The sequence below is a fragment of the Bacillus rossius genome (genome assembly GCF_032445375.1).
Source record: "Bacillus rossius redtenbacheri isolate Brsri chromosome 4 unlocalized genomic scaffold, Brsri_v3 Brsri_v3_scf4_2, whole genome shotgun sequence".
Taxonomy (NCBI): Eukaryota; Metazoa; Arthropoda; class Insecta; order Phasmatodea; family Bacillidae; genus Bacillus; species Bacillus rossius.
In genome coordinates this window covers 14,674,592-14,698,322 of record NW_026962011.1, presented here as the reverse complement: position 1 = coordinate 14,698,322, position 23,731 = coordinate 14,674,592, and the positions used below count along the sequence as shown (strand labels likewise).

The window sequence follows — 23,731 nt, the reverse complement described above, 5'->3', positions numbered from 1 at the left end:
TGCACAATGGTGGTTGCGCGTCGCTAGCTATAAGGGTGTGAAAGATATGGGACGCACATGCTTCAGTTGATTTATCATAAGAAAAATTGTAGAATTAAAGAAAAAATCTAGAAAGTTAAAATTAAATAGTGATGTGTGAAAAGAAAAAAATATATAAAAAAGCCAAAGCGTAAGAAAGAATTTTCTCGTTCTCGAATCATATCGCAGAGGCAACAGATGCGCGGAGAAATTAAACCTCGCAAGAAATAGCCAATGCCAAACAATGCCAAAGCATACGAAAGAATTTTCCATTTTTTTCCAGAACAGTCGAGGACTATGTGTGCATAGTGGGAATGGCTTCTGAGACTATATAAGGCGAAATGTGACGCACATGCTTTAGTAGATATTTCATAAGAAATGGTGTACGAATAAAACCTATTTGTGTAAGCAACAGATAACAAAGCATCTAATGTAGAATATAAGAAAGTATTTTAATAAAATTATTTAGTATTTGTAAGATATTTGTGAATGCGTAGTATATAATATATTTATGTACAAAAATTATAAACAAAATAAAAAAGAAAAACCTTCTAAAACATTTTATAATAACGGTATTAGGTATAAATAATTAAATGTACGATCAAAAAACCAGTGAAACGGGTACATACAATTAGTTAATATATAAAATACTAAATGTAAAAGAATTTTACCCAAAAATTTCAAATGTATTTTATTGTTTTTTTTTTACTTAATTATAGGTTTGAATTACTTGATTTTTATATTTACAGGTTAAAATTTGAAATACTTTACTAACATAGTACATTAAGAAGCTTTAAAATGAATAATGACCATAAACACTATTATTAAAAGGTTTTATTCAGGAAATTGAGTAAATTTATCTTAAGGTGTGGGTATCGAATTATAAATGTGGTTACCATAAATGCTTTTAAATTTTAGTGGCACATTTTGCTATACATTCTAACCACGTAAGAAATAAATGCGACTATTTTGGTATCTATACACGTTGTGTGCTACAAGTTCACTGATGAATACACAAAATCCCAAAGATAGTCCCACCGTGATTAAAACAAAAGGCGCGTGCAGGTGTTTGTAAGCTAGTGGAACCACGAGGGCTTGATTGACTCTATGCGCTGATGACAGCTGGTTCTTCGACAGAAAGTCCCTTCTCCATTTACCTACGAGTCCCGCCTCCGACAGTCTGGCGACCAAGACGCTGAACCTGGAGAGGAACGGCGACGTCCAAACGGCAGCCCTGAACGCACTTGGTCGGGAGCTGTAGCTTTCGTCCACGACGTGCATGAGTGGTCGTCCATCCCTGATCCACTTCTCCTGGCTCACCTCGTAGGTCGCGGTGTAACGGTCGCTCATCACAGTGACGTTCCTGTGGAACGCAAGCCACTCCCTTCCCTGCTCGAAGCTGTCCAAGAGGACATTCTTCCTTAGCAGCTTTTCCATAGTTTCATCAATATCCATTGGGTCATGAGAAATAGCTGAGAAGTCACCTGGTGCCATGTACATCGCAAATTTTAATTCAGAGTCAATAACTTCATTCATATTGTTCATATCGGGATAGTAGCGAGGAATTGTGAGGTAGCTTGTAAGCGAACCTTGGTAAGAATTTGCAAAAATAATATTAAAAAAGAGAAATATTACTAACACAAATCTTTGGACCAAACATTTGGGTGAATATGGTGTCCCGCCAAGTATTACGAGTCGAAGAGTTTCAACCATAGTATTACTCACTTTTTTTTCTTTGCTGTCAAATGTTTCTATGATAAACCAAAATATAGCCATTACAAATATCGAACAACTATACAGAAGCCACGTTCCTCTGGTAAAGGGTAGTATTAAATTCATATAACTAGGGTATTTTAGAGCTTTTGGAACTATGAAACACCATTGTGATTGCTCGTGAGGATACATCAAAAAACGGCGCAAATACTTATAAAAGACAGCGGCATTCCCATAAACAGTTTTTGAGGACAGAGCTTCTTTTTCCAGAAAACTCTTAGCCATACCTTTCAACACCAAATGAGCATTTATGTGCTTCGCTACTGCGCTGAGCACTAGTCCTTCGGGACCTCCGTATATCATTTCCCCAGAAGCCGTTGTCTCTATGGTAAAGAGCGTAGGCTGAGGTGATAGCATGAAATTCAAGTCATACCCTTCCATGTTCAAAAGTTTCTGTGGATACAAGTTTTGAAAAATATTACTATTTAAACTGTTGAAATAATTTAATTTTTGTATCTCTTTATTGAATGGATTATAAATGGAAACAAACACACACTCTTGACCACTTCTTAGTTCTTCTAATTCGTATTGTTTTGCATAGAGTACAGCAAAATCTATAATATTGTGTTCTTCCCAACAGCCAACAAACATGGCTAACAGATGGTCACTGTCTCTTTGCACTAAAGTAGGATAAGTAATTACCAACAAGAAGAGTGATCTTGTGTTCCAGAATGGAGATTCGGTCCAGTTTATTCTAGGAAGGCACTCTTCAGTTTCGTTAGCGACGAAAAAAATAAAACCCACACTTCTCTCGTGGTTATCTTCTCTTCTGTGATCTTCAAACAGTGATACATTAGATTCTTCGTTTAAAGTTATTACTGGCACTGTCGAATTTGTATGTGCATGTCATAAAACATGATCTGCTATCGTTGTATCTGCCAACTGGTCTATGAAAATAATAACAAAATAGTTGCTTATGAAGAAATTGTTTAGTATTTTTTCTGATGCATCCTGTAGAAGCTGTCGTGTTTGTGTTTCTGAATTACTTCCATGTTCAAGCGAAACTCGCATATTTTCACTTACATGTATCAAATATACCTTCCAAATACACATTGCTATTAAATATATTGCTTTCCATTCCATCGCTTTTAAATACACATTTTTTCAGCGCCGTATGTAGTTAAAGTCTTTTATAAATCTTTGTTGAATATACATGATGTCTGTGTGAAAATATGGTTTTCATTGATGATTTTTAAATGTTATACAGCTATATACATTTATATATTGCTAAATATATTTATATATGTACAGTTATGTATATTGACTTCATCATCACAATCGTTGTTTCGGTATAAGAAAATTTAGTCTCCTACGTGGTAAAAATAAAGTTGAAAGCCTTTGTTTGACAAAAGTTCATTCACAAATTAAAAGAATTAAACTTAAATTACTTTAACACTCCTCAAAAATTTTAAAAATATTTTCATTTTTGCTAGGTTTTAGGTGTTTAATATTATGATACCTTCAGCTCAGACCAGCACTACTGCAAACCAGAGAATACACTATTCACACAATGAAAAAAAGTAATGAAAACAAAGAATTCTTAAACACGCACAGCTTTTTACCTTAATGCACTAGCAGATACGATATGCCGATCCATTATACCAACGCTCACGATAATGGTGGTATTTGTATCCGTGTTTGTTGATCATAAAAACTAACATTATTAAGAACTAAACTATTTTAAATTTGCATATTGGTAACATTTTTAAACATTATATTGTAAATAAGTATATCCAAAATGGCATGGTTATATTCAATTAAATACAAACATTTTTATCTTTCAGCTGCCAATATTTTTAATACGGTGCAAAATACGTTTTGTTTCACCGACACTTACGGTTTATTGCTTTTAAATTAACTAAAATTTTAAGTTAAAATAATGCCTTAAATTCACTATATAACGGATTAATTAAGAAAACCATTTCGTATATTCTGCCCATGAAATAAGTGCACGTTGTTTAACATATATATATATATGATGCATTAAACTGTATTTCCATACAAATATTTCATTTAGACATTTTTTTTAACAAATAAACTTGCCAATGGTTTGCCAATGTATTTTATAATAAATTGCGAAAGAATATTCAATTTTCAAAATACTCACGTTGATGAATTTACCTGTCGTAAAAGCATACTACTCTTTCATGGAGTGTACGGATATCTTGAAATTTATTTGTCGTGGTGACTTCTTCATCTTTTGTGTACTACTAAGAGATCTTTCGTGTTTCAATATTGATGATTTCATATCCAAACAGTTCGTGTTGTGTTTTATATTGAAAACAAATATTGTAAAATTTCACGCACAAGTAAAGTTAGGTTCTTGTTAAATTTTGACTTCCAATCTTAGAAAAATAGGAACTAGGAATATACCTTTAAGTCGACTTCAAGTTCGTTGCACAGAAAAACATTTTCTGTATGTTTACAGAAAAGATTCATTTGGAAACCAGTTACCAAGAAATAGTTTGTAATACTACAAGAAAGATATTGTAATTTTTTACAACACATGACTCTAGTTATTTTTGTATATATGAAATACGTTTTTCGAGATAATACTGAGTGTTATCTCGAAATTATCTGTGCATAATTTTATATTTTAATTGATGTTTCATTCAAGTTTATTTTTTTACAATTATGGTACCTACAGGGACAACACAAATCATAAATGCTAGGGTAAGAATCCCAACCCAGTATTACTGTGAGCACCATTTTGTAGTGATATATTTTTGTGATATAAATGTACAAATTTTCAAATATTTGTAATTTTACTTGCATACTTTTGTACCATAAAAAAAAGTACAGTGTAGAGACGATGAGGTGCGATGAGTTGAGAACACAGCATCGACGGAATGAATGTGTGAGGTAAACTTTAGCAACTCGGTAAAACCCGCTGGCTTATTCCAACATCCAACAGGTTCCCCACGTGCGAAAAATATACGTGTTTCATTCCACCGAGAATCGACACTTGCATGAAAAAAGTATTGGGGGGGGGGGGGGGGGGTGAGATAGCAATTTTAAAAAAAATTGTTCCTTTTACTCTAGCCGCAACATAATTTCACCACTTAAAATAAGAAAATAAAACAAATAATAATTTAGTGGGGAAATAATAAATTGAGGTCATCAATACTTTACAAACACGAGCCTTTCCCTTAAAGATGTGCCGAATCAGTCATTTTACATAAATGAGTACAGTTTCCCATAGAGGCTTTGTGTACGGGAATTTCTTTATAAAGGTTAGTACCTACGTATATTGTAGTGACTACTGACAGAACTATAGCATTGTAAATAAATTATGCAGTGTACATAAAACGTCAGTAAGTAAACCAATGAGTTAAAGTAGATAGATATTGAATTTTGGGTTCTTCACCAGTTCTCATGTTAAAACACTTCTGGTTCTATAGAAACAGATTTAAATCGTATTTTTTTAAGCAATAAAGTTAGTATTTTATTGGTGTTTATCACCACTAGTTTTATTTTGTTGTTTATTCAAAGTTTTCTAAAAAATTCAAGCAATGCTGAGCAAAATGTTTACATAAATATTTTTATGCTTTGTAATTAGGCGAAAAGTATTTCAATCATACCCAAAATATAATTTATGATATTCAGGCACAGAAACATTTTTTTGTAAAAAATAAAACATTTCTGCAGACATGTTAATTACCTTTTACTTTCATATTCTACCTATCTATTTTAAAAAAACAATTTTTCTTCGTTTGCAACATAATAAAAATATTTGCTAAAAAGAACTTTTTCCTAATGAATTGATATGTATCTTTATATTTAAAAAAACTGAATTTGTAATAATTGCATTGTGCAGATTTGAAATTAGGTGTCATCCCCTGATATTTATTCTAAAACCCTACAGGAACCATTCAAAGTCAACTGCATTTACCTTTCGTAATATTTACAAAGAATAATGTAAACAACAATAATGCATAGGCTATAAAACCAAACCAAACGTTCTGACGGACTAGTCCTTTCACTGTAAAGAGAAATTACTTTTCAGAATTTGTCAAAAGTTTCTGAAGTTTCTGGCAGTGGAGATTAGGCCTGATGCCAAGTTCTGCGCTCTTCCGACTCCCGGAGACACCATTTTCGCTGGCCCGAGGCTGCTTCCTAAATGTTTGCTCATCCTGCCCGCGTAGAGTCGTGCCCTCAAACTACACGCCCTTTGTGGAGTTCCCTGGAACTTGAGAGCAATATCGAGCACTCTAACCGGGAGCTTTAACTGTACCCGACCAAGAAGTATGGGTTCAGGCTTGGTAGTTCGGCATTTAGAAAGAAGCTTGAAGATAGACAAATATCAGAGCACATTCTGGAAAAATTAACCATCCGTTATATTTAACAGGTTTGAAAATTATTATGAAAAACTCAAAAGAACTCGTAAGACTTGGGACAGTAGAATTATTACTAAAATTCTAACTAATTTTTTTAAATTTTATTTACTTTAATCATCACTTGTAAATTTCACGGATATGAGAGTTAGTATAAATTCATTATGATTAGCAAAACAAAAAAAAATCCTTTTTTTTTTCAATTTATTTTATTGCTCATGTGCTCAGCCATAAAATTGTAAAAAAAATTACATTAATACCCGCAATTAAATTCATTCTATGACTGTGGAGTTGGAATTGTAAAATTTTATTCATTAAAACTTATACCCAAGTCGTGCTTTCAAGATACTTAAGACATTTCTGAAACTCACACTGAAGAGAAGCGGCACATTGGGACATTGCGCTTATTAAAATATCATATTTCCTCCCCCCCCCCTGGATGACTTCTTTATTTTAAATACCTATAATTTGCAGAAACGCTGTACCTATACCTGGAAATTAGGGGTGAGATTGACAGTGGATTTACTTGCTTTGGGGCTCGGTAGAAAATGACAAAGACACTCCGGTACACTTAATTTTTATTCCTAGTACTTTACATTATCAGTGCGTCTTTGTGTTGGACCATAACAAATATACTTTCGCTAAGTCACATCGCATTAATGCTTGAGCTAGTAAAAATAATGATAATAATGAAAACTTGGCTCTAATTGCTGAGCGTAGAAGCGCCGCGGCGATGGAAGCCGTGAAGCACCTGAGGCTGGCATGGCAGGGTGATTCTGCGGTGGTTAAACTTTGCCTTCTGCAGTATGTGGGTCAAGGGACAACACAGCAATCAGCCCGGAACCCAAGAAGGGAATTTCCCCGTATCGGGTATATGGCTGAGGAATCGAAATCTAAACCTTTGGCTCACCAGCTAGAAAATCTAACCGTTATGCCAACAAGTTTGACCAATCATGTAAACATGTCAGTAAAGCCCTGGTTTTAAGAACTACCACAGTCTCAAAAATGTATTTGTTTTTTTTTTTAAATCATTATTAATTGCATAATAGACATTATATTTGTGGTTATAAATTGTTACCTTTGTACCATTACATTCTTCTAGACATAGTAATTATTGTCTCGTCCAGTGTAATACATGCTGTCTTTGTAGTGGATACAATTACCTTAATACAAAACTAACCTATATTTTTTTCGTTACCAAACCACCCATTCATACGCTCGTTGAATTCTTGGAACGGGAACTATTGATTTACAAAATTTTATGGACATACGCAATTGCTGGATTTCAAAATTTACCAACAAAAGAATATATTGCACACCAACAGCCCTCGCAGTCTGATACCAGCCAAAAACATGAGCTGTGAGTTGCGCGAATACTAGTCTGGCTTTGGCCACGCCAGGAGATGAGGTCAAACACATATACCCCTTTTTCTCCAGTTCCCACTATCAGTCTGTTTGTGTCTGATGATGGAGACAGATATTACATCCCGAAACGTCACAACTGTTGTGTCTTAGGAAGCCTACTGTGTTCTTCTGTGCCATCCTTGTTGTGTTCTACAGAATATCTGTTTAGTTATAATGCTGAGTTCACCTGTGCGTCGCTGGGTTGTGCAGATTATCTGTTTTGTATCATCGTTGGTATCGTCTGTCCGTCACCGTGTTATACAAGGTTGTTGTTTGTATGTTTAATGATGTGTAAACATGTTATATCACGGTATACGTCTTTTATTATGATTAAAAGGAGTGAAAATGTAAAGGAAGTAGAATGAAAGGAAATGTCTTAACACGTGTAGAAACATAAAACCGTACATACTAACATTCGTAAATATTAGGGGACATACGAAAACGTAGGTATTGGTGTGACAAATGTAACTTTATGATAGTGAAACAACCCTGGGATATATTGAATAAACTAAAATAGTCATAGTAAAAAGTAATTGCAGGTTTTAATATACTTAATAAAACTGGCATTGCAATGATTATAATACATATTCTCCTTCTTAATTTTCAATACGCTTAGTATCACAGCAGTAGAGAGCGCATTGAGTTAAAAAAAAAATATTTTCGCTGCATAGATATGTAATCGATATTTTTTGAATATTGGCGAACATATGGGGTGTTATGTACTTTTAAGTTCTTAAAAAATTCTAGGAGTTTATAGAAGTTTCCAGAACTTTTCCAGAGGGAATAGGACCTACAAAAACCTATCAACGCCTGTAGGCTGTGCCAAAAGGATTTACTTTAATGTTCCTGTTACAACTATCTCGTTGTTGTCAGTGCGCTGTGTTTGTCTGTGCTGTTATATTTTTACTGACTTATTCCTCCCGCGGTATTCTCTCTATTTTCTTTTTATTTAACAAAACATTCTTTGATTTTGGCTTCTTTTTTTTAGTGTGTATTCATATTTCTTGTCCATTCTTGTTGTTTCTCTATGAAATACAGTGGAAATCATAAATGGCTAGAGACCGGAAAAATTCGCGGATTCAATGACCTCTAGGATAGCCTCCATTATCCTCTGCACATCTCAAGTAAACACGCGTGTTCATTGGGTACTAAATTGTGAGGCGTCTCCACTGGGTAGCTTGTGATTCGACGCTTCTTTGGTCGATAGTCTCTCATTGGCCCAGAGAGCTCCAAGGTAACTGCGAGCCAATAGCAGAACCAGCAAAATTGTACACGTGTTTGAATTTCAGCCTATCACGAAATGAATCCGCGAATTTTTCTGGTCACTATAAATGGCGTTTGTCTATAAAATTTCCGTAAAGAATTTTCCATATTACAAGTATAAAATCAAGTTTGGTGTAGGTCTGTAAAATTGTTTTAAACAACTAATCCTTAAGGATTCTCGTGGCTTTTCAAAAAAGACGACGAGGCAAGGTGAAAATAGGATCTTCTGTACAACACAACAACGATGGCACAGACGAACGCAATAGGCTTCCCAATACACAACAGCTGTGACGTTTCGGGAACTGATGTTTGTTCCCATCATCAGACACAGACTTATAGTGGACACTGGAAAAAGAGGGGTTATGTGTTTGAACCTCTCTCCTGGGGCGGCCAAAGACTCACCTGATTGGCCGCGGCCTAAGAGCTTATGTTATTGGCTGGTGTCTGGCTGCGAGGGTTGTTGGTTCGTAATTATTATTTTTTTTTGTAAATTTTTAAAACCAGCAATGGCGGGCGTATACCTAAAACAATGTTCGTAATCAAGTAATGGTTTTGAAGTGTACATCATTCAACCAAGATGGGTTCGATACTACGCTAATGCCTAATTCAAGATTTTAAAAATTATAATTTTCCTACTTACAAAAAATATTCAGAAAAATATCATCCTTCCCCCTTGCAAGAAAAAAAATCAGCATTGCGTATGTCCGTGAAAAATGTTTTCAAACAACCCAATCTAAAACTGCTGCTTTTCAAGAAAGACTGTGAGGCTAGGTGGAAATGGACACAGATCCGACAATAGCTGGCCCCGCTCCACGGGGCCATAAAGTTCCCTTATCTCTCAAGTCCTTCAATGTGCCGCTCGGGTATTTTTAGCCCTCTCTGTGTATATGCAGTGCTGCACAAAGGTGCTCTTCAGGGTCTCGCAGTGAAGTCGGGAGTAGTACGTAGCTCTGAATAAACCCAACAAGGCAGCGAACTGATTACCTGGCTGTATCTCACGCCGAGCATGCCAACAGATTCTTCTTCGCCGGGGTTAGCGATAGTCTGCAACCCGAAGGGCTGACAGTCTATAACAGGCAACACTCATTAAAGCACGACACGATGTGGAATTATGGGAAAAGTATAATGCATTTTTTTATGTTATTGAAACTTTACGTCTTTTGAGACGAGCATGGGATATGCCAGGGCTTATGCATGATCGTATGTAATAATTTATGAAATATAATAAATATATATTTGCAATAAATTTTCGGAAAATAAAATGTCGAGTACTTCAATTGCTCTCAAGAACACATATTGCTTTAAAATGTTTGTTGATGGCCATTTCTGTAAAATTGAGACATTCGATAAGTTTTTCTTCCAACAACTTGGCCGGACAAGTTAGATTACCAAGAAAAAACTTTGTTCAGTGTAGATTAATCATAAGTGTCTATTTATTGTCTAGTGAAACGCTCAATCACATTAAATAATCCTACCGATGTACTAGCTTTGAATATATTTGGTTGGACATACTTTGAATAATTGTTCTATAGTATGCACATTTTTATTATTTTATCATACAATATTATTACAAATAAATCACTTATTAAAACAAATTTGAAGTAACGAGTTAGTTTTAAAACCTCTTCTGTAAGAAGAAATTATTAATTTTTTTGCTTCTGTCATCTTTTACACTCTACAAGCGGTTTCCACATTTTCCAAAAAAAAAAAAATTACCTTAGTGGAATTTTGTTTCTGCAATCTAATCTTGCTAAATTTGTTACGGGTGCAATTATGACCCAGTTTTATTTGCTATAGAGATGGTTTTTAATGATAAAACAAAACTCCATTTAGTCCACTTTAAGTAAATTCCGAAAAATTGGGGGAAAAAATACAATTTAACTCTATATTCTTGTTGTTCATTCTTAATTTCGTACCCTTAGATCTAGTAGAATCGGATATTGGCATTTTTTATTTAAACATATTAAACCCTTTTACACTTCTTAAATGTGGAATCTTGCTAACTGGTAAAATAATCCTTTTTATTTATTTTTTATCATTCTTACCAAATAATTTTCGTCTTAATTTATTAATTTTGGTGAAACAATATTCTAAAATAAATAAAAATTTAATCCATTTTACCTCCCGTATAATAAACAAGTTTTAATAAATTAAAAAATATGCATTTGTTCTTTCTTAGTTTGTTACATCTTGTTCTTATTGAATTGGAAGTAATCATTTTTCGTTTTAAAAAAATAACCTACCATTTTTATCCCACTTAGAGTTTGAATTTCGCCAAATGGTAAAATTGCAGTTGGTAATTTTTATTTGTTTATTTTTGGTACCAAATATATTTTATTATTTTTAATTAAATTCGGAGATTAATTATATATCTTAAAAACCCATTTACCCGATTTTCACCCCTTAAAATGGATTTTCGTAAAGTGGTAAATATTTGTAAAGTTTTTGTAGGTACGTTTAATATTCATAGTCTAAATAATATAATTTTGTATGCTTAGTTAAATTCGTAGATATAATTATTAATCTTAAAACCAAATTTACCCCTTTTTCATTATTTAGGGACTGAATTTCACAAAATCATAAATTTCTAGGTGGTATTTTTAGTATGTTTATAAGTGGTACCCAAAATGATTATTTGTGCTTAATTGAATTGGTATATATACTTATTAATCTTAAAACCACATATTACACCCTTATCACACCTTATGAATTAAATATTGTCAAATGACAATTGAGGATGGTATTTTTCGTATTTTTATGATTGGCACCTATTATTTTTTATTCTTGATTACTTTTAAAGATACAACGGGATTTAACGGGATTTAACTCTTTTTTACCCCATTAGGTTTGATTTCTCTAACCTTTTTCAACGTAGTTTTTAAGTTAGTCAAAGAATTTAAAAAAAAAAAGTTTCATCAAGATCCGTTAAACAGTTTTCTTTTGGTGCTGTAACAAATAGACACACAGGTAAAAAATTTTAAAAAGTACATTTTTTAGTTATATATAATATAAATAGCTATTTACAATATTTTTTACAATATTTCTACTTATTTACAGACATTTTATTTTAAAGAGTTTTATTATTATTAGGCCTATATGTTGTTTAGAAAAGTAGGGTTTATTTATATTATTGCGTATAAAAAAGTATGTATCACAATATTTAACTATTTGGTGTAGGGTGGTAATTAAAAATATTTTGTGAAAATTCCTATTACTCGAAAATTACGTCATATTTTTGAAATCCTGTTTTTATTTTATTTTATTTAGAACCATGATTAATTGGCCTATCAATTGTTCTCGGCTTAACATTGAGTTATGCGATAGCATGTATATATTTTGTTATCACTCTGGTTGTTTGATATCTGGGGTTATGTTGTTTTGGAGGGGGGGGGGTTTATGAAGGGGAGAAATCGCCACTGTTCCAAAAACACGCAGCTTCCCTTCGACAGTTGTCCGCGCGAACGTTCAGGCACCCGTGTCGATCTAATTACGCCGCCCTGTGGAGTATTTTCAACTGAAGCGAGTAGGGTGAGGGTAGAGGAGGAGACCCCTTCTAATTAAACCCGGATCAGACACGCGACAGTAACTCCAACGTGGACTTCAACACAGGCCAATTAAAAATCAGTTCACGCTTTCCGTCAAATTTATCATTCATTGGAAAAAAAAAAGTAATGTAACTAGGAGTTTTTTTTTTGAAAACATTGTTAAAATGTTACAAAGACTATCTTAAAAAAACATAGCTAGTTAAGTTAAATTTATTATTTTATCAAAATACGCGGAATTTTATACTTGCCTCAATTATTTTATTAAATACGAATTGATGAACAATTCTGTATGCAGCCTTCAAATGCAACTAGTAACGGTTGGTATATCCTAAAACAATACCTATATTATAAATATTTTCTTCTTGGTTTTCAACCTAAGGCTTTCATAATATAATGTATTTATTTAACAGTTACTTATAGTTATTACAATGTTTAAAATGTATTATTTAACTGTTATTTTCTATTAACCATTTCTACTCTCTTCAATGGTGTGAGGCAAACATTTTCTTCTATGGCCTGTGTCACACTATGCATTTCTTAGAGTGCACAATACAGGTCTTTCAGTCGTTCAAGAAAATATATGTGTGTATACATATTAACATATACTTAATTTTATAATATGTGTTTTAAAATCTTCGCTGTTAATATTTTAGTAATGCCATAGAAGTATAACATCTAACGTGATCGGAAACTTTAATTGTTTTAACTGTTTAGTAAACATTAACAAGACGGGTAGTATTTTAATCAAATTCCCTGTCGAAAATCAGGTCCAAAGTCGGAGTTAGAATTTTTTCAAGTTTTATTCGCTTTTATCAGAGCCGTTTATAATAGTTTAAATTTTTCGTCTGTTTCGTGCTACTATCTGCGCGTGATGGTATCAAGCAATGTTTACGATTTAGGCAGCAAATTATTGAGGCGGGCGCAGAAAGTACAAGGGTGATTCGCGTCCAGAAATGTTGGTGCTTGAAAATCGAATATTGTATTTATCAGTATATTTACCTCGCTCCGCATTATTTTAAATAATTCTACGTTAAATTTCTTGTCCGATTTTCGTATTATAAGTTTCTTTGCAACAAGAGAATACATGAATTGGCTCGTTGCCGTGTTTAGAAGATTAAAATTTTCTATCTTAATACACATCTTGTATCAAGCTGAAAAATATTATCGTTACAACATTACAGTAGTTTCATATATACGGTCTGAGCTCATATTAACATGTTTGGTTTTTTTTTCATGTTAATGGACAGCAGATAGACAAACGTTTTGTGTTGCGTATCAGTAAAAGCTTTGTATCAGCACGCATTAACTGCTTATCTATTTTGTAGATATAATGGATGTTGCTAGAAATAGCTTTACTTTACCTTAACTAAAACGCGTTTTACTGTACGCGAGAAAAACTCTGTTAGGTGTTGATAAAATCTCTAGTGTAATGTGCACGTGACTTATTCATTGTTATTTAAAACCTCACGTTCCGTAACTATCCTTAAAGTGTCTTAGTATCAGTTTATTTTTGAATGTCAAAAACTTAGTATATTAAGCACACAATTTACACCAGAACATATTAATGATTAAAGTAACATTAAATAATAATTTTTAATAATTATTTGTAGCTTTTACATGTATCTTTTTTTGTTGATTTAATTAAATAATGGTTATGAAAGTATAGTGTAAGGGACTTTTAGGAATCGATAAGGGCATGTAATGTTTTCGTGAAAAAATATGATCGCTTATTAGACTGCAATAACCAAAAAGGTATATTCCATAGAATTCCTAAGACAACAGTTACGACGGTTCTGGAACCGAGATTTTTTCCCGCCATCAGGCACAAACAGACTGAGTTGTTCGTCTGTGCTGTCGTGTGGTGTCCAGAATATCTGTTTTGCCACATCACTGGGTTCGGCTGTGTGTTTTTGTGTTATCGTTGGGTTGTCCATTTTATCTGTTTAGTATGTTCGTTGGGTTATTCTGTTTGTCATTGTGTTGTTCCAAATCGTTTTTTATCGTTATTTACTGTATTTTTTGATACTGTCTTTTCGTTGTTAACCCACTGTGTCCATCTGTAAGGTAACGTTATTTTGACTAATTCCTTCCACAGAATTTTCAGTGCTGTCTATTTTTTTTTAAATCACCTTACATATTGTGAGGTGTTTTCTCTGTGTTTGAATAGTTATATTTCTTGTCTGTTATTGAGGTTCCTTATGACATACAGTGTAATCAGTAATGGCGTTTGTCCAAAACTACATCTTGAATTAGTCTTCCCTATTTAAAGAACATTGAAAGAACGTATGTTCGAAGTTGATAAAATTTACTTAGTCTAATGCCAGTTTTCTTATGTATCTTAAAACAAGTCTTTAATTTTTAATACGACTATTTTAGTTCACCAAATATATCCCAAGGTAGTTTCAAAATTGTCGTGTTCCAGAATTTTTCGGTGTGGCCGAATTCAGATTTCTGTCTTTCACGGCGCGAGCTGTGGGCGGGTCGCTGCGCCCGTGCGAGAAGCGGCCTCGTTTCGTCAGCGACCGGCCGGCGGCGTGTCAGTAGCCCTCGCTGCACATTCCTCATGAGTCGCGTGGGTCATCGGCCCTCGCGAAGCGGCGGCCTGCTGGCGTAACTGGGTCGCAGCGCGGTGCTCGTTCAGCGGGCTCGGGCCCTGATTGCGAAATTTGGGGGCGACGGGCCGAGATTTTCTGGAAACGTCGGTGGGGCCGAGAGGGTTTTTAAGCGGCCGCTGGAGGTAGCTCGGGGCTCACTCTGGGGTAGGCTATGCCTCTCGCCAGTGGCAACGAGTCGATTAGGGTTTAAGGATGTTAGGCTCACTCTGGGGTAGGCTATGCCTCTCGCCAGTGGCAAAGAGTCGATTAGGGTTTAAGGATGTTAGGCTCACTCTGGGGGAGGCTATGGCTCTCGCCAGTGGCAAAGAGTCGATTAGGGTTTAAGGATGTTAGGCTCACTCTGGGGTAGGCTATGCCTCTCGCCAGTGGCAAAGAGTCGATTAGGGTTTAAAGATGTTAGGCTCACTCTGGGGGAGGCTATGACTCTCGCCAGTGGCAAAGAGTCGATTAGGGTATAAGGATGTTAGGCTCACTCTGGGGGAGGCTATGCCTCTCGCCAGTGGCAAAGAGTCGATTAGGGTTTAAGGATGTTAGGCTCACTCTGGGGTAGGCTATGCCTCTCGCCAGTGGCAAAGAGTCGATTAGGGTTTAAGGATGTTAGGCTCACTCTGGGGTAGGCTATGCCTCTCGCCAGTGGCAAAGAGTCGATTAGGGTTTAAGGATGTTAGGCTCACTCTGGGGTAGGCTATGCCTCTCGCCAGTGGCAAAGAGTCGATTAGGGTTTAAGGATGTTAGGCTCACTCTGGGGTAGGCTATGCCTCTCGCCAGTGGCAAAGAGTCGATTAGGGTTTAAGGATGTTAGGCTCACTCTGGGGGAGGCTATGCCTCTCGCCAGTGGCAAAGAGTCGATTAGGGTTTAAGGATGTTAGGCTCACTCTAAAGGAGGCTATGCCTCTCGCCAGTGGCAAAGAGTCGATTAGGGTTTAAGCATGTTAGGCTCTTTGAGGCGGAGGCTATGCCCCGGAACAGCAATGCGTTCATGTAAAGTTGGTTGGGGTCGCGGAAGTAATGTTTGAGTTATTTTTGAAGGGGCCGGACCTGAGTGGATATTGCTGACCTCATACTGGACGTATAGTTTTACGTTTTGACCTTAGATAATTTAAAATAATGTTTAAGTTAATTTTAAGGACTTATAATGAGTTTTAACGTCGTAGAAGATTTTGATACTCTCCAGCTGCTCGTTGATCAAAACGTTTGTAAATCATGATCCCCTTTTAGTTCATTCAAGTTAAATAACTTAGTTGTATAGCAACTAATAAGACTGATTTTCAGATTGCCCTAGATTTTATTTATTAAGTTTAAATGTAAAAAATAATACTTCATGATTGTCTCTCATCGACTAGCAATATTTTGTTTGAGGTTAAGGTCTCGTGTAATAAACTGTTACGTCTCTCCTTAGTGCGCTTTATTACTATTAAGTAATTTCTTAGAAAAACTCCTAAGATACAAAAATTTGGAAACGGACTGGAAAGCTAAACTTATAATATAAAGATAAGTCAATAATACTTCAGAGGGGCACTAAGGAGGGTGAACAAGAATTTATTACCGCCCCTGTGGGCTTACAGATGGCGGAGAGGATCCTAAGTCTTATAAATGAGAAGCCGAGGTTTGGTTGGCGAGCTATTCGATTTATTATGATTACATTCTGATTGATTTTCTATTTTATTTTGACAGTGCTTTCATAATTTTTATATGGTTTGCATACTAAAAATTTAACATAACATTATTTAAAAAAGGTGAAAAACAATTGACCATCGGCCCGGGCCTCAACGGGGTTACTTATGAAGGTTAACATATAATTACACAAAATTGTTTCGTTGCATAGGATAGCACTTGAAATAAAAATTTACAGTTCAGAAATATAAAATAAAACAATAAAAAAATTAAAACGTCTATAAACAGGAACTGGTGTTAGGTAGACTTGATATAGGCCTATATGTTGGCGGTCAAGTATAGTGAGCCGCAGACGACGAGAAGAGAGAGATAGTAAAATGTTTCTCCGGGTGTTGTGAAACTGCTGGGCCAAAATCTTGATGTGGGACGTTCTAGAACGACGGGGGTTCCAGGGGTGCTCTCGAACACGCACTGCAACAAAGGCCATTCGGTACGAATTACCTCTGATGCAGGCGTTAGGTAGGGTGGCGGAATTCGCCACCGGGATTGGTGGAAATGGGGTAAATTATAAAAAAAACCTCACCACTGCGGGGAGAACTCAGCTGCCTGGCTGCCGCCTCGTAGACCGACGCGGTAGCACACGGTTGGCTTTGGAAACCATGATGGTTACGAAAAAAATTGGAAGAAAAAAAAAACTGGCAAAAACTTAGGACAGACTAAAAGCTAAAAATAGGAAATTGACACTTGAGGCCTCAACTGTAGTAGACTACATGCCAAAGGATTGATCGGCGGTCTTCTAATTCTCGCGTAAGTCAGGAGAGTCGCTGACCAAAGACGTTCGCGGTTGGCTGCCTTAAGAAAAGTGACCTCGGGGCGCGGTTGGGGCGCTAAATTAAAAGGCCAAGTCTCCCTTGAAAGAGGGTGGGGGGGAGCCTTCGGTATTCATCGGCGCTCGTCGCCATAGACACTCGAAGTTGGCATCCTTGGCCAGCGCGCTCTGGACGGAGAAGTGGGGAACTCAACTCGCCCGGCGAGCGGTCAGGTCGAGGGTCGATTCAGCTTGAATATTGTTCTTATGGGCGCGATAGTGATGCCATCAGGTGGACAGCCAGGATGGTAGGGAGGGGTTAGAGTTTCTCGCTTCTGCTAGATGGATCGCGGATACGTCTTTTAGCAGTCCGGCGCATTTTAATTCCTCTCGTCGCCGGCAGGGTGTGCGGACGAGAGTGTGAGAGCGGCTGTGGGTTATGACCTACATGGACCAGAGAGGAGGGGGGGAGGTTATGACCGGTGACTGATTCGCCCTGGGTTCTGGACGAGGGGACTGGCGAGTGCGGGGGAAATTCTGCACGGTTCGTGAGAACCGAGGCGACGAAACACCGCGACGTGTCTGTCGCACCGAGAATTTGACCAGGCTGGTTGTCCAAGCTTGCTGATAGCGAAACTTCGGGGAAGTCACCAGGGGCTGAATGTCTGCTTGCCCCCGCAAGTTTGGTCACGAAATGGCTTCGTGTAACGAGACTTAGTACATGACAGCAAGAGGGAGTTATGGGACCGGGGCGCTTCAAGCAGTACTCCAAGTCGCAACGTAGCATTGGCGAAGCTGTGAACCGATGGTGTGGGGGGGGAGAGAAAAAAAAACCCACTGAAAAAGAATTGGCCCGGCAGTACACTGGGCTGAATAAAATAGCAGGAAGCAAAGAAATTTAAGAAAAAATAATTTTAAAAACTCAATTATTTAAAAAGAAAGGGGTGCCTATAATGCACATGATTGGCACAAAACGTGCTTTCTTTAGAACTAAGTTTTAACTCATTTTAAGTAATTCCTTCTCTCTCCAGACCTCCTGTACAGGGGGCGGAGCATATTATTTTAAGATCCCGGGTTGTGAACAGTTTTGATTACAAAGTACCCTTTTTTTTTGCCAAGCGAGTGCTCGTTTTATGAGGGCCACCCCCCCTCCAACTAATAAATTTTTTATTTTTTTGATTAATCATCTACACAAACGTTTCATTTGGTTTAGGCACCGGGTATGTCCAACGTTACAATATAATAGTGTTTCATTTTACCCACCAATACGTTTGATATGTACCCTAATGTTTGCGAAAGTGACTTTAAACGGGTTTATTTGCTACACGTGGGTCCACCATCTTGACAACATCGGCACCGTGGTCACACATTTCCGTTCATTCGACTTCTATTCACGAAATTACTCCTATAAAATGGCGTATACCGACAACTAAGATGTTTGTTTACACATCAATATCTGCAGAAAAACTGAAACTATAATTTTTGTAAAGAATTTATATGTAAATAAATGCTTATTTTAGATGTATTTATTTTTCAAGTATTTCTGACATACGAGAGTGAAACACGTAGGGCCCAAAGGTTTGCTACTAAGCGCAATTGCAAAATATTTTAAGCTGGAGAGCTTATTCTAAGAAGACAAAGGTCGGTTTCATTAAACAATAAAATGGAAACTACTCTTCATTTACTAATTAATTATATTAATGTAATTTTTTTTGCTGGAAGCTGTGAATAAACCTTACCTAAATTTAGCCGTCCAAAATTATTTGCGGAAATGCTGCGGCTTAAAAAAAAGTATTTGCGCCTTCAAATTATGTACTCACACGAAAATCTATAATATAAAAATGAATCGCAAAATGTGTTGGTAAGCGCATAACTCAACAACGCCTGGACCAATTTGGCCAATTTTTTTTTAAATGTTCGTTGAAGTTCAAAGATGGATTTTACGGCGAGAAAAAATCGAATAATTGCCGGAAAAACCCTAAAACCAGCCATTTTCTTTTTCCCATACATAAGTTTTCTAACTTAAACGAGCACTCGTTGTTTAAATAATGTAGGTATGTTCCTAACGTCAAAGAGTCAATTTGCACTTTATTACCTCTGTACAAAGTTCAATCATATCTATCAAAACAGTGTGCGTTGGAGCACAGATAAACAAAAAAAAAAACGAAATCGAATAGTTCAATTTGGTCGGCTTCACGATATTATTTCATTTGTTTTATTTTAAAATGCATCAGTTTTCAAGTCATTACATTAGTCAAACAAAACCAGCGTTACTAAAAGTATTTCATAGGTTTAAGTTTTTATTATTTCATTTTCCTATTTTAAATACGGCTTGAAGGATTTGACTCCAATTCATATCAAATTTAAAAAAAGTTGAAACAACAAAAAATTGTCAATGTCAGTGTTTTTTTTTTCTTGGATTTTAGGTTACCTACCCTAATGAGTTTTCTTTTGTCAACTTATACATGAAACAAATTCTTACCTATTGTGCAGTGTTTATTTACCTATGATCGTTAATTATTGCATGTGACAAAATAATCTATAATATAGATATGCTTCCTATTAGACGAATCAATTTAGGTAGAAGAACCCGAAATGCTACAATCAAGCTAATTACCGATCTGTTCATGCACTACAATGAAAATAAAAATTATTATGTTTCACATGATTAACAATAAAGAGATTACTTATTTTTTTATTTATCTTTTTATTTATATGTTTAATTTAATTGTATTTCTTATTCACAAAACCCTATCACCAGGGTGACGGTTCTGTTCAGGAGAATTTTTTGCCCCGACTATAAAATATGTAGGAACAAAAAAATGTCACATTACAAATCATTTTGACAGGACTTTATTGCAATTTAATTAGGCAGTACGAAGTCTGCCGGGTCAGCTAGTTAATCAATAAAAATATTAATTGTGTAAAAGTATACGTTACCCAAAGAACTAACGTTCACCAGAATACATTGTTTCTTTTACAGCAATACAATATTTGCAATGGCAAAAGTTTGGTTTCAGAACGCTATATGTTTGATGGGGAAAAAAATTAAAAAGTAAGCAATACATTGATTAAAACTCTGTGACTGGTAATAATAGGCGGGAAGGCAATCACACCAAAATATTTCATACAGAGTACGAAAAGTTTCTGCATTCCTATCTTCCATCATTATCTTCGCGAACTCTTACACCAAGGTTCGCTGGCGAGTTGCCTGAAGATTCCACACTGCTATCCCGAAGTGGATAGTGTGGCGGAGGTCGTGGGCTCAGGCGTGAGGTTGTAACAGGACGGACTCTTCCCACCCGTTACATGTGTTTAAAAAAAAGGTGTTTTCCCTACATTTTTGATTGGCGCCTTCAGGTGCTGCAACCAGCGGTGCTAAGAGACAAGCCTGGGAGGTAGAGGACACGCGAAGCTAGGAAGTGTAACGCACAGAAAAATCTAGTTTAATTTGACCGCCACGCGGCCGGAAGTGGCGTTCATTTCTAGCGAGACTAGCTAGACGATTGTGTATGTCCAGGGGTGTATTGGAGTGGACGAAGAGAAGCGGCGTGACCACCGATGGAGAGATGAAGACGCACCCGACTCATCTGTCGACCGCCGCCGCCGTCATGTCGCCCGCATGGCCAGAAGTGTCGCCCGATGGACTTGGACGTGAGAATAGGTAAGCCCTTAAAATACCTCAGATTAGAAATGAACTCACAATGAGACGTCACGGGAGCGTGACGTCAGAAGCATCGCTCGTTGAGAGACTCGTTCAGCGAGATATAAATTTTGGAACTCGTGTGACGAGTTGGCTAGTGGGGATGGACTTAACCATGATTTACAATGTTATAAGTAAACAGCGGGAAGGTTAACAGCGACAGACAGTCTATCGACCATAGCCCATGAGAGACAGATAAGACACTGCTGATGCTACTGAGGGAGAATGTCTTCTAGATGTGCTACCAGCCAAGGGTAGGAGTGACTGGCTCTCCACAATAATGTGATCGGGATAAATGACGGGTTCCAGGATAACCGGAAGAAACTGCATTACGCATCTCTACCATGTCTCACAACGGTTTTGTTATGAATCAAGTTTTTTATGCACCTGATAATTTAATGTGTATATATATTTAGTAAAAATGTCAAAAATTAATATCATACCTTTCTTTCAAAAGTAACAAATCAGTACTACCCTAAAATTCCACGAGCAAAGACGCGGGTTTTTAGTTAGTTCAAATTTAATCAAATATTCTATACTTCTGGGGTAAAAAAAAAAAACTATATTCTTTTTTCAAACAATCGGGTGATTTTGAATATTCACAATCTCAAAAAAAAAGACTTAGTTAACTTAGCTAGTTATTTGTTTTAATTAGCCCTCTTTAAAAAAATAGCGCTAAGTTTGTAAATTAATTATTTTAAAGTTTTACGAATCAAACTGACCAGATTAGAAAATTTTTGCCGCACAAGTTTCATAAATAATTTTTTTTCCTAAAAGTATATCATGTTTGATATTATTTTGATTTTTTATAAAGAGTAGATTTACTCATGATTGCGTAGCATAATATTTAGTCACAGTATTAAATAATTTGTTTCATGTTAGGGATTTAAAATCTTTAAAAATAATGAATTTAACTATGACACTTTGATTTTTCTTCAGAATCATTATTTGCTGCCATAAAACTGTTCTAGGCTTGACGCTGAGTTATGGGACAGCCTTTATATATACTTCAGACCACGCCTGACCTTTGAATATGGTTTAATTATTTTATAAAAAGTATTTTTAATCCTATAGTGCTACTTGTTATTTTAACTTCTATTGATTTGACGTCACAAATGCGTTAAAATAGCCTTTTGGGGAGCTATAAGATTTTTTTTTAATTTCAAGATACTCCATTGAACTAAGAGTAGTTCCATACTACCCCAAAACCCCTCGGTCATCCAATGCTCTTAAAATTCGCAGCTGGGTACGCCACTGTTTTTGGGAAGATTGATTCCGTCGTGTAAGCCGAGGCTTCAGGCGTGTGTGTGCGCAACCCCGGAAGGCGTTGATTACTTCCCGCCGAGAGTGAAACAGAAGGGGGGAGGGAGGGTATTACCAGAAAACTGCGATTTCATCAGTCGGCAACGTGCTGTGAAATCTTCCCAACCGTGAATTCACCTGACACAAATCAAAATACCTCGGTTTGTAATTTTTTTCAAGCGCACGTTTCGCAAGGCATTCTTTTTTTTTTTTTTTTAGTAATGTTTAAAAAAAGCATAACCAAAGTAAATTTTTCATAATTTTGCAGCCAATCGTTTGCTCATCATTTTGTATTATCAAAAAATATTTTTAACAAAATATTTACATATTATATTACCCATTTTTGAATAAATTTTAATTACAAATTTATTTCTAAATTTTGAAGAATTTCTTTTTCATAAGTATTCACTATCAAGTATTCCAACATACAAAAATAAAGTAACAATATTGTTTACAGAACAATACAGTAAAAATTTAACTATTAGAATAACATATTAACATACGTTTATTACTTTCTTACAGTTGCACAGGTCATATTAAACTATTGGTGGTTGAAAACTTTAAAGAAATATAAAAATACAAATATTTATTTAAATAACATAATTATTTAGGTATTTACTTTCTTGTCTGCGAAAATATATATGAAGTAAACAGTTACCGTTAATTAAAAAAAAAAAAAAACAATGAAAGGCGCAGTTCTGTTCAGGTCATAGATGTTTCGTGCTAACTTCGGGATAAAATCATAACAAGTCTTAGTATGTAATTTGATCATCGATCTTTTTAATACAGTGTCAAAACAATACTTCGCGACAAACACGTACAGGCATAATATAATCGCTGTGGACTCGACCACAGTTGACGCATTATTAATTTTGTTATAGTTATTGGCGATTCGAATATGATTGTATGTTGTCAAACAAGAAAGTTAGACCGACTATCACTGTAACGAGTGAACAATTCGTAGCAATCACGCGCATGCGCCTGTACTGATACGATGACGTCACAGGAAAATAAATACTGCGCAACAAGCACGATCAGACATGATCTATCCGTTGTGGGCTCAACCATTATTGACGCTAATTCAGAAGTCAATCTATTGACCTTAATTCTTCGCGATTCAAATCTGACGGTGTTTGGTCACACAAGAAAGTTGACCGACTATCACTATAACGAGTGAATAGACGTTTTCACGTCAAAAAACCCAACCAAGATCTGAATTTAACAGGAGAGATCGTGGTTCTTCAAGAAGGCCAAAATTACGTGAACTTGAAATTCATTGCGTCGTGGAGCAAGACGGTACAGAGGTGATTCCCTGTATTCACATTCCAGTTGACTAGGATTGAAATCCCGGT

The 23,731-nt window shown here is 35.9% G+C and overlaps 1 protein-coding gene across 1 annotated transcript; it reads right to left on the bottom strand.

The window, feature by feature from the left end:
• Positions 1-707: 707 nt before the first annotated feature.
• LOC134541997 (uncharacterized) lies at positions 708-2,784 on the bottom strand. Its single transcript, XM_063385775.1, has one exon. It carries the CDS (start codon positions 2,380-2,382, stop codon positions 958-960), a length of 1,425 nt encoding a protein of 474 aa, XP_063241845.1. The 5' UTR covers positions 2,383-2,784; the 3' UTR covers positions 708-957.
• Positions 2,785-23,731: the final 20,947 nt, after the last annotated feature.